An 11920-nucleotide genomic window follows, 5' to 3' on the forward strand; every position below is an offset into this window, starting at 1 on the left:
ATATTATAGTAATAAACAAGTTATAATGAATAAGTAACTAACAAATGATGTTGTGTTGGTATTTGTTTTGTTGCATTCTAAAACAGTTCACTGTCTAATAATATATACATACATACACAAAGTTTTTGAACAGTAAGATCAAAAAAACATTTTAAAATATTTTCACAGTTTAATGTTTTTTAATGTTTTCTTAAAGATCACAGGACTAAATTACATTTAAAACATTTAAATAGAAAACAGTTATTTTAAATAGTAAAAATATTTCAAAATTGTACAGTTTTTGCTATATTTTGCATCAAATAATTGCAGGCTTGGTAAGCAGATGAGACTTATTTAAAAAAAAAAAAAAAACATTAAAAATCGCACTGTTCAAAGATTTTTGACTGGTATACATAGATATACAGTAATAATCAAGTTATATTGAATATGAGTTTGATCATTTCTGACCAAGGATTAAACAAGTTAAACAAAACTTTTATTCATAATAATCCTCAACAGCATACATGGTCATACTTTTCTGGACAGTCAGGTCACTTTTAGTTGTCAGTGCTGTTCATTTTTTAATTGTCTGAATGAGAAGTCCTGTTCTCAGGAGTCCCAGCCTACAGAGAAACCCTTCTTAACTCTATTCGTGGTGATCACCAGCCTGGTGCGCATCCTGCTGCCCCTCTGTGAGACGCTGTATCTCATTATGAAAGGCTGATATGAGTGTGCCAGCTCGCACAGACGTAAACGGATGATCCATCTAGCAACTACTGCCTGCAAAGACAATCAAGATAATATCCAGGAGACAATATTATTATAGTCTGCTGACCATCCTCCCTCAGACTTCATTAGTGCTGCTGGCTATCTCCTGAACTGGACTTCCTCCCTTCCCTAAATTAATATGCTTTCTTTGAGTCGATCGCTTATTGTTTGTGATCCAAAGACAAAAACATTCTGGTTCTAATCAAAACTCAATCCATGAATACATAGAATGCTGTTATTTAGTCTAAATCAAAATGTGCCGTAATATAGTATCATATATCATTATAAATGCCAAAAATACATTACAAGACGTTTATTATATTATAATAAACACTTATTTCTGATGTGACAAGTATTGCGCATTGCAGACTGTGTTGTACTGTAAACCCATGATGGATAAAGTCAGTAACAGTTTTGAATTCTGAGCATGTTAAATCCATCAAAATATTAAATAACTAAAAATATCAGGATTTATATTGTTAATAAAAACCTATTTTAGACATAAGTACAGTTGAGATAAAAAGTTTACATACACTTTGCAGGATCTGCAAAATGTTATTTTACCAAAATAAGAGGGATCACACAAAATGCATGTTATTTTTTTATCTAGTACTGACCTGAATAAGATATTTCACATGAAAGACATTTACATATAGTCCACAAGAGAAATGAATAGCTGAATTTATACAAATTACCCCATTCAAAAGTTTACATACGCTTGATTCTTAAATACTGTGTTGTTATAACCATTTCCAACAATGACTGTATGTTTTTGAGATCCATCTTTTTTTACACTGAGGACAACTGAGGGACTCCTATGCCACTATTACAGAGAATTCGAATGCCCACTGATGCTCCAGAAGAAAAAACAATGCATTAAGTGCCAGGGGTGTAAACTTTTGAATGGAATGTGTACATTTTTTTCTAGTTTTGCTGTAATATCATATTTTTTCATTTATTACTGCTCTTCAGAAGCTACAGAAGAAACTTACATGTTTTCCAGAAGACAAAATAAGTTAAATTTACCCTGATCTTTAAATTCAAAAAGTTTTCACCCCCAGCTCTTAATGCATTGCTATTCATTCTGAAGCATCAGTGAGCATTTTAACCTTTTGTAATAATTGCATATGAGTTCCTCAGTTGTCCTCAGTGTGAAAAGATGGATCTCAAAACCATACAGTCATTGTTGGAAAGGGTTCAAATACACAAAAATGCTGAAAAAAAAAACCCAAAGAATTTGTGGGACCTAAAGGATTTTTCTGAAGAACAGCAGGCAGTTTAACTGTTCAGGACAAACAAGGGACTCATGAACAACTATCACTAAACAAAAAAACACAGCTGATCGTTCAGGTAACAAAAGAGTATTAAGAATCAATCTTATGTAAACTTTTGAATAGGGTCATTTTTATAAATTCAACTATTATTTTCTCTTGTGGACTTTATGCAAACATCTTTTATGCGAAATATCTTATTCATGTCAGTACTAAATGAAAAAAAAAAAAAAAAAAACATGCATTTTGTATGATCCCTCTTATTTTGGTAAAACAATTAACATTTCACAGATTCTGCAAGGTGTATGCAAACTTTTGACCTCAACTGTATTTGTAGACATTATGATCCCATTGGTGTGTTTGGTAATGATGCTCATATGTTGTGAAGAGAGAGCCGCATTACCGCATCTAACACAGAGAGGGCGCTGCACTCTATTACATAGAACAGACACGTAAAGATATGTACTCGTCCAGTTTTAAAAGACAGGGGTTGAGGTGCTTTTCTACCTGCTTCGTAAACCTATGATATGGTTACTATACCTTAAACAGGTGTCATTATGTGTTATGATGTCTTTTTTTACTAGTTCATTACGTAAAGAAATTATATTTGAAATTATATTTGTTATCCACCTTATTCTTCAACGCAGAAAAGCCTATGGGCGAGACTTCCGGTTCATTAGCAGTAAATGGTAAAACTGTTTGCACTACCCCAGCAGGCACACAACGTCATAAGACGCTGATATTTGGTTAAATTTCGGTTGCGACAACGGCTGACCAAAATTCAATGTAAATTCAACGTTTAATGTCAACGTTAAATTGATGTCCAATACCAATGTCAGCTGACGTTGATATTTTGTTGTTTTTAGGTTGTGTAACCAAAATCCAACATTAAGTCAGCGTCAAATTGACGTCAAATACTGACGTCAACACGATTTTCATTCTCAACCAAAATGCAACGTCTGTCCGACATCATGTCCAACGTCAACCTGACGTTATATAGACGTCTAGTGCCTGCTGGGACAAACCAAATGTTCGTAATTAAGAAAATACATTAAGATAATATGGTAAGACACCCAGTTTGCAATTTCAAGCTGTTTTGAACAGTTAAAAACTCGACAATTGACAATTAGTTAAAATTGACAATTCAAACCCCTTCTGAAATCTTAAGCTGGTTGGTTGGTTTTAGCTGGTCTTCCATCCTGTTCATAGCTTTGCTTTAAAGCTGGTCTTCCCACCTGGCCAGGCTGGTGTTTAGTTGGTTTTAGCTGGTTGGTGGTCAGCTGGACCAGTCTGGTCAGCTAAATATGTGGTCAAAACCAGCCAATCATCTTAAGCTGGTTTTAGCTTTTTATTTTTTGCCCAACAGGGAATAATGTAAAAGGGAATACATAATTGGTGGAAATAAGGTAAGCATTAACGTTTTTATATAAATGACCTATAACAAAAAATCATCACATAACTCATAATGCATTTTCAACACTGTGTTCTCCAAAAGAATTTTTATGCCATAAGTGAAAATGCAGTTGCTCTTCCCTTTGTTGTGTTTGTGTCCCTCTTGTGGAGAGAATCTACATAATTTATTATCCTGTGCAGTTAATTGCACTGAGACTAACTGAAGCTTAAATATTATTCAGAATATTAAAATAGGCAAACTAATAATTAACAAATTATGAATACGTTTTTCAATCCTAAAGACTGCCCAGCCTGTGATGGAATATCCGGGGCACATTCCTACAGTCTGAACACAAACACATGCGTGATTGGGACAGTAGTGACAGGAGGTGCAGGTCCTCTCTTCTGAAAAAAATATTCACAAGTGCAATGACCTAATCAGGGGCTTAAACTTGATTGGAAATTGTTCAGATGGGGAATTCGGGTGAGTTACTGAGACAACCATAATAAATCTTCACGCACCCTTAATGATTTTAAATCTGTGTTGAGTTTGACAGGATATTTTTGTTCTGTTTGTATTACTGGCTAAGCCATAATTAATAGTTGTATGCAATATGCATTTGTCTCTTTAATATACAGTCTGCTTCATATATCAAGCTTGTGTTTTATTTCAGGTCTGTTTATGGTTGTACCAAACAAACATCAGGCTGCAGGACTTATTATTTAGAACATCATATTTTAAATTTATGATCACTGTAGCTTCTCCCACGTCGGCAGTGTCACAAACTTTTTCTTTTTCCAAAAGTCTAACCATTATCTGTTGAGTTTGCTGTGCCAAGTGTACAGAGTGTGTAATGATTAACTGAGGTGACATCTCTCCTGCAGCCTGAACCCTGTCCTCAGTGGATCAGCGGAGCTTTTGTGTTTGCTGTGAAATGATGTCCACCCACACCGCTCTGCTCCACTTCTAATCTTTCCTTCAGCTTTCAGTCCTTTCCAGAGCTCAGCAGCAAAATATCTGTAACGTCTGTCAGCGCAGCCATGTCAAAATACGACCCCCGTCTTTCCTCCAAGTCTTAACTTAGTGTTTATGTTGTTGAGAGGAAGGTACTGGAGGCTGTAAATTCACCGACTGACAGTAAATTCAGCACACAGCTCTTGGCTCCATTTGCTATCCCATCAGCTCTCTCTCTCTCTCTTTCTTTTCCTCAGGGGTGTGTTGTGGCAATCTGGAGGAGCAGAAGGGGCTGATGAAGATGGGCCTTAGTATGGTGTTAGTAGGGCATGTGAACTTCCTGCTGGGTGCTCTGGTCCATGGTGTGGTGCTGAGACACTTCAGCCTCCAGCGGGGACAGGCCATGGAAAGCGCCATCTCCAACGTCATTGCCCTGGCAGCGGGCCTGCTGGTGAGGCACGACATATTCATGTAAATCAGGCAATTAGCTGAACAGCCAGAGGAATATTTTCTTTACATACACATATAACTAACAGAGTAACCACAGCTGTAGTTCATCTACAGTAAATATGTTATACTAACGTTCGACAACCAGAAAGCATCCAAACGCTGTTTAACATTTAAAACCTAACATACTTTTTTTTGTGAAAAATGTCACTTGAAATATATGATTGTGTTATTTGTTCTTTAAGATAAGTTTGGGTTTGTTGTCATTTCACATGTTTTATTTTAGAGCAATGGCGTTAATTCATTTTGAAATGTGGTTGTTTTAAAAATGTTTGCATTTTTGGGGACAAAAATAAATTTGAATATAACTTGCTGTTATGTTTATCCTTGTAGGGTGTCATTATTGGGATATTGACTATTGTTCTGTCCAAAAACAGAGAGAACAGGGTGCTGGTAAGTAAAAATGTATAGTAAAAATTTCTGTAATTTAAATTAAGACCACACACATTCTCTTGTGGATGAAGGCCAAGAAACCTATCATATATCAGGTTATATTTCACTTCATAATCAAAAGAAAGAAGCATATTTTATTATTATTATTATTATTATTCATTGTAATATTGTTTACTCAACAAATAAGATCATTTCCAACTCAAATTTTCATTACTGAAAAGTAACAACTATATATAATTTAAACTGTAAACATTTTAATGCCATAGTAGTAACAGCAATACTATAGTAGTATTATAGTATTAAAATATTTACAATTTAAATAATACATTTTATTATATATATATATATATATATATATATATATATACAGAGAGAGAGAGAGAGAGAGAGAGAAATAATTATTTAAACTGTAAATATTTTAATACTATACCACTACTACTACTACTATAGTATAAAAATATTTAAAATTTAAATAATATACTTAATAGAGAGAGAGAGAGGAAAGAGAGATAATATGTTATTTAAATTGTAAATATTTTAACTATAGTAATAGTAGTATAGTATTAAAATATTTAAATAATGTATTTTAGAGAGAAAGAGAGAGAGAATATTATTGAAATTGTAAATATTTAGTAGTAGTATAGTATTAAAATATGTACTATTTAAATAATATATTTTATTATATATATATATATATATATATATATATATATAGAATTTAAATATTTTAACACTATAGTAGCAGTAGTTGTAGTATAGTATTAAAATATTTATAATTTAAACAATATATTTTATTTTAAATATAGATATAGAGAGAGAGAGAGATAAAATATATTATTGAAATGTTATTATGTAAATATATAAATTATGTAAATATTTTAATACTATAGTGATAGTAGTATAGTATTAAAATATTTACCATTTAAATAATATGTATATCATAAAGATATACATATATATACATATATATATACATATATATATATATATATATATATATATATATATATATATATAAATATATATAAAGAGAGATTATACTATTTAAATTGTAAATATTTTAATACTATAGTAGTAGTAGCGGCAGTAGTATAGTATTAAAATATTTACAATGTAAATAATATATTTTAATTTATAGAGATAAATTATATATTACAATTGTAAATATTTTACTACAACTACTACTACTAGTACTACTACCACTGATAATAATAATTATTATTTTACCATAGATGTTTTAAAAGTAATGACAGTTACCCAATAACCATATATTACCATATAATACCATTAGTTACCATTTAATAATAAATATTTCCAGACAAATTATGATTAAGAAAAGTCCTACATGTAAGCTTCAGTTTAATTATTTACAATATGATTTATTAGTTTATGAAATTCCATCTTTCTTTCATGAACGTCATGTTCTAATAGCATACACCTGTGCTTTAGATAAAAGCTGGATTTGTATTTAATACAAAATTCATCCAATGTTGGTCCACAATGGTTGCATAAATACCTGAGGAACTTCAACAAAGTTTTCTTTTAAGAATCAAAGAAAACAAGCCCATGAAAGCATTGTCATTGATTTATGTGTTGTGCATTCTCTGTCAGTTTTCTCTGTGTGTTTTTCTCTCTCTTGCGTCTTTCTGCCTCAGTGGCACACACCTGCTTCCTCTCTCATTCATCAGGGCTTGTGCCGAGCTCGCTAGCGTTTGATCACTGGCTTGTCAGAGAGCTTGCATGTGCCTTCACAGCTCAGAATTTACAAAACCCCTGTGATATAGAGACGCCTGCAAGCACAAATCCCTTGCCTGGCACTTAAGTTAATATTGCTAAAACAAATGTTGTTATATTTCTCTCTTTTATTGTAGACCTGGTCACTGTTTGTGTCAAGTGCTGTAGCCATTCTAGTGGCTGCCGCTTCGGTCATTGGCCTGATGGTGTCCTTGGTAAAGACCATCATTCATGGTGACAAGAGATTACTCGCTTACTGCGGCTACAGTGATGGTAGGAGTCACCTAACCATCGCCAACGAGTGTCCTTTTGACCCCACGCGTATTTTTGTAAGTACCAAGTGAGAAGTGAGAGAAAACTATGACTGCTGAAAATGCAATATGTATGCAATATTTATGCAATATGTAACAAAAGACCTTAGTCAGAGAAAGGGCCATAATAATTTACCATAGACAAAAATAGTTTTTTTAATGGCACATACTGTAAAAAGGTAAATTGTTTAATTTGAACAACTTTCAGAACTGTATTATGGAGTTTTTGCCTACTGAAACTTTCTTTGGAAAGCTTGTTTTGTCAGCTGAACATTTGCTGTTGTTAAATTACAGAACAAATCCTTTAAACACACTGTATTTTTGTCCCTTGCAGCCTTCATTCTTGTCAAAAATTAAATATGACACTATTCCCCGGCTAAGGTCTATATTCTCTATTTACTAAGGCACCATTGGCCTAAAAAAGATTCAAGACTCGGTTTGATGCACAGTCGGTGTGGTATGAGTGTTATAATCTCTGTCTAAATATGAAACTTCAAAATTAACTTTTTTTTAAGCCTAAATTGGGGTTTATTGGAATTGCCAGTGTTAAGCTGGAGCTTTTCTGATGCAATATTCTTCCACTGGATTTCATCATATTGTGCTCATTAATTTACCATCATAAATGTGCACATTTGTAGGAATAACATTTTCTTGTCGTAATCCCTATTTTTACTCAAGCTATTCAAAGGAGCACATTGGATCTGATCATTTTGTTCACAGTCTCTACTCATTAAAAAAGTGCACTTAGTAATTTCTTCCTCATTAAAAAGTTTTACACATCGAGAAATGAATAGTAATGTGAATGTTTAAAATGTTTTAGCCTACTTGCCTAATTGGGGCCAAGATCACATGATTAGACAAAAACTACTTGTTTTATCTCAGTAACCCCACCAATACTGGACAATTTCATTAGTGGTATAAACTAATTATGGACTGTAAATAACCCATCTCAGTGTAAGGTTTTGCTTTTGTTCACCCAAAAATGAAAATTCTGTCATTAATTACTCACCCTCATGTCATTTCAAACCCATACCCATACTTTCGTTCATCTTCAGAACACAAATTAAGATATTTTTTATGAAATCCGAGAGCTTTCTGATCCTGCATAGACAGCAATGCAACTATCATGTTAAAGACCCAGAAAGGAAGTAAGGACATCAATAAAGTAGTCCATGTCACATCAGGGGTTCAACCGTAATTGTACGAAGCTACGATAATACACTGTAAAAAATAAAAAAACACAATTTGTTTAGTCAGCTTAAAATAATTTGTTACCCTGCTGCCTTAAAATTTTAAGTTCAGTCAACTAAAATAAGTTTATTCAACTTGAAATGTTAAGTTGTACTAATTAACAACTTAGATATTTGTGTTTGCTAAACTTAACAGATGGGTAAGTAACCCAGCTGCCTTAAAATTTGAAGTTGATTCAACTCAAATATCTAAGTTGTCACTTAGTATAATTTAACATTTCAAGTTGAATAAACTTTTTTTGAGTTAACTGAACTTAAAATTTTAAGGCAGCCAGGTTACAAATTATTTTAAGTTGACTCAACTAATTGTTTTTTACAGTGTACTTTTTGTAAGCAAAGAAAACAAAAATAATGACTTTATTCAATATTTTCTTCTCTTTCCTGTCAGTCTTCAGGGCACATTCACAAGAGTACCGTGATGCATTGAACGTGCATTGCTTTGCTGTCTATGTAGGGCCAGAAAGCTCTCGGATTTCATAAAAAATCTTAATTTGTGTTCAGAAGATGAACAATTCAAAACAACAATTTCAAACTATTTAAAACTGACATTAGAATGTGTTTGGAACAAGAGTAACAAAGCAATACAAACAATGCAATAGTTTAGGATGTAACGTTTTACAATAAGGCAACATTAACTAATGTTAGTTTATATCAGTTAATGCATTATCTAACATTACCTAACAATGAGTAACACATCTGTTACAGCGTTTATTGATCTTTAACATTAGTTAATAAAAATACAACTGTTCATTGTTAACCTGTTAATGTTAGCCCAGGTCCATTAAATAATGCACCGTTTTCACAGACTGTAATAACACATTTTAACAGTTAATCGTAAATCCAGCAATGTTTTCCAAATGCTTTCTTTTGCTACTGGGGCAAATGAAAAAACAAAAATTTATATTTTATGGTCATTTCTGCTTACCACTATAGAAGTTCACCCAATTGACAACATCTGCTTCTGAGAAACCTGGAGAAACTTTTTATTTTATTAATACATTTTAAAAGGAACATTATCTAATATTACATTATCTAAGATTTTCATTGTTAGTTACTAATGTAGTTAACTAATGGAACCTTATTGTAAAGTGTTACCGGTCTCATCCGCATCCAGCTATGTATGAACACACTGGTTTGCGGTGCAAACAGTTTTACAGTTTACTGCATATTGTTATTCTTTTTGTTATTTCCATATAGAGTGTTTTCACAACACGTCATCAATCATCCAAACTGGCGGCACTGAACGTAAACAATGCCACTGAACAAAACTTGCATATTTTGCTGATCGTTGCTGCTGAAAATGGTCAATTATTGTCATGTTTGGGCTGTACCAATTGTTCAGACCGGGAAAAACATTTTAAGTACTATAGACTGCCAAAAGTTATAACAAATCAAGGAGAAGAGTGCAAAAAAACTGAGGAACAAAAGGCAAATGTTGTCAAAATTCTTGCCCTGGAAATCCTGGTTTTGTTTGGCCAAACACAAACAGGATTTCCAGGGCAAGAATCTTGGCAACATTCATGCTTGTTTTTTTCATTTCCAGTCAGGTAGGTGAAATATTAGGCTAATATCTTAATTAATACCGCTCGTACGTATTTTTAAGTCTGTTTACATTCAAGTATCGACAATATGGCCACACATCTTGCTCACCCATAGACTTACTTGTTGAAGAAAAAGCTAACATGTTGGCTATATACTTTTGTTCGTACAATATGGTTGGTTCTTATTAAAAAACTTTATAATGAACAGTAGGCTACAGCAAGGTTGGGGGTGGAAAAATGTTCAGAACAAACTGTAAGCAGTAAAAAAGTGCATTGGTCACGATCACCCAGTGCACTCACAGTGAATATGCAATAAATGAAGACTCTCTATATTTTTCTCTCTCTCTCAGAGCACCACAATAGTCCTGTGGGTCCCACTGATATTAATGAGTGCAGTTGAGATGGTGTTCTCATGCCGCTTATTTAAGGTCTCCATCTCCTACCTCCGTCTGCCCTGGTGCCTCCGCAAACAACATTTACAAGATGAGAGCAGATTGGTATGTGCTGGCCGACTCTGCGCTGTTACTCAAGGGAGCTCAGATTTGCACTAATAAAAATAATCAGCGCTTTGGCGTAGGTGGACTCATCCTGTGAGTCTTCGGTTGTACATCTGACAACTCACGCTGTCCTCTTAATAGATGCTTGAGAGAATACTAACTAACACATGTGTGACTGACTCACGGTCCCCCTGTATGTGAGAGAGGGTGTGTTCGGTGACTCATACTGCAGTCATACTGTACTCTAAAGCGGCATCACTGTTTTCCATTTCAGATGAAAACCCCGAGAGTGGATGAGCCCCGTTACTCACCCCTGTCCCATCGTTGCCAAGGAGACGAGGAGTGGAAGCTATCCGTTATTAAACCCCCAGAGCGGCACAGGCCACCCTACAACTCACGACCGCTCCGCTCCACGTTCTCCGGTCAGTACCGCCAACAGCCCTCCGCATCCCCGTTCAACCGTGCAGCACTGGAAAGGTCCAGTATCTGGATCTGATTATAAACTGGACCGTGGCTCTGGCATCATTCAGGGATCATGTGCATTTTAAACTTTGAATGTTACATTGGTGCTTGTACAGATCGGATCTGTTTGTATCTTTATCACTCATGGATCGTCACTTTGCGTGTGTGTTGCGTTATTACATTAAACCTACCTATTTAAAAACTTTTATGCTAAAAATGTGCATGCAAGTTTAACATACATTGGAAAGTCAGAATTCCCCCACGGTAACTGAAATCTTAAAAGATTAGTTCACTTCCAGAATAAAAATCTCCTAATAAGTTACTCACCCCCATGTCATCCAAGATGTAATCACATTGGAGAGGTCACGTGTTGTTAGTCCATTGTCTGTGTATTTCGGTTTAAAAAGGTAGGGTAGAAGAAAAACTCCAGCTCATTTTCTCCTCCAGCTTATAAATCGTCTGACGTCATTTTTTGTTAAGGGCGTTTGACTTTCTTTGCATATTCTCTTTGTAAACACTGGGTCATACTTGTGCCTATATCACGCGTGACCTTTCCAACGTGATTACGTAATGCGAGGACACAGAGCACCGAGATGAGCATTTGTGGTTTAGAAGTATATAAATAGTTTTTTTTTTCTTTAGAAAATCTATCGAACTTTCTACTTAAAAATTAGTTAATATAAGTTTCTTTTCATTTCACTTTAGTTAATGAGCATTTTAATTTCTTTACCTTTACCTGTTGAATCCTGTTTGTTGCCTTCAGTTTAAAATGCATTCTTAAGCATTGCATTCTGGGAAATTAAGTGTTCTTCCACTTGGAGTTTCAAAAAATAATTTATTAAATATGCTGATTAAATATC

General features: G+C 34.0%; 1 protein-coding gene across 3 annotated transcripts; it reads left to right on the plus strand.

Annotated features, from left to right (window-relative positions):
* Nucleotides 1–3735: 3735 nt before the first annotated feature.
* On the plus strand, nt 3736–11920 carry tmem54b (transmembrane protein 54b). 3 transcript variants are annotated; one of them, XM_051135929.1, is made up of 6 exons: nt 3736–3894; nt 4623–4816; nt 5206–5265; nt 7137–7328; nt 10452–10598; nt 10873–11920. In XM_051135929.1, the coding sequence occupies exons 1-6, from the start codon at nt 3882–3884 to the stop codon at nt 11092–11094; spliced, it is 828 nt and encodes a 275-aa protein (XP_050991886.1). In that variant the 5' UTR covers nt 3736–3881; the 3' UTR covers nt 11095–11920. The 3 variants fall into 3 exon arrangements, with proteins under 3 accessions (XP_050991886.1, XP_050991889.1, XP_050991887.1); XM_051135930.1 differs by lacking the exon at nt 3736–3894 and adding an exon at nt 4254–4517; XM_051135932.1 differs by lacking the exon at nt 10452–10598.

Source organism: Labeo rohita, chromosome 19 (genome assembly GCF_022985175.1).
Source record: "Labeo rohita strain BAU-BD-2019 chromosome 19, IGBB_LRoh.1.0, whole genome shotgun sequence".
NCBI classification, from domain to species: Eukaryota; Metazoa; Chordata; class Actinopteri; order Cypriniformes; family Cyprinidae; genus Labeo; species Labeo rohita.

What these genes read in the sequence shown, in the direction of transcription:
- tmem54b (XM_051135929.1), top strand. An exon ending in ACAGAGAGAACAGGGTGCTG is followed by an intron (nt 5,266 to 7,136) that starts GTAAGTAAAAAT and finishes CTTTTATTGTAG; the next exon opens with ACCTGGTCACTGTTTGTGTC. An exon ending in TACAAGATGAGAGCAGATTG is followed by an intron (nt 10,599 to 10,872) that starts GTATGTGCTGGC and finishes TTTCCATTTCAG; the next exon opens with ATGAAAACCCCGAGAGTGGA.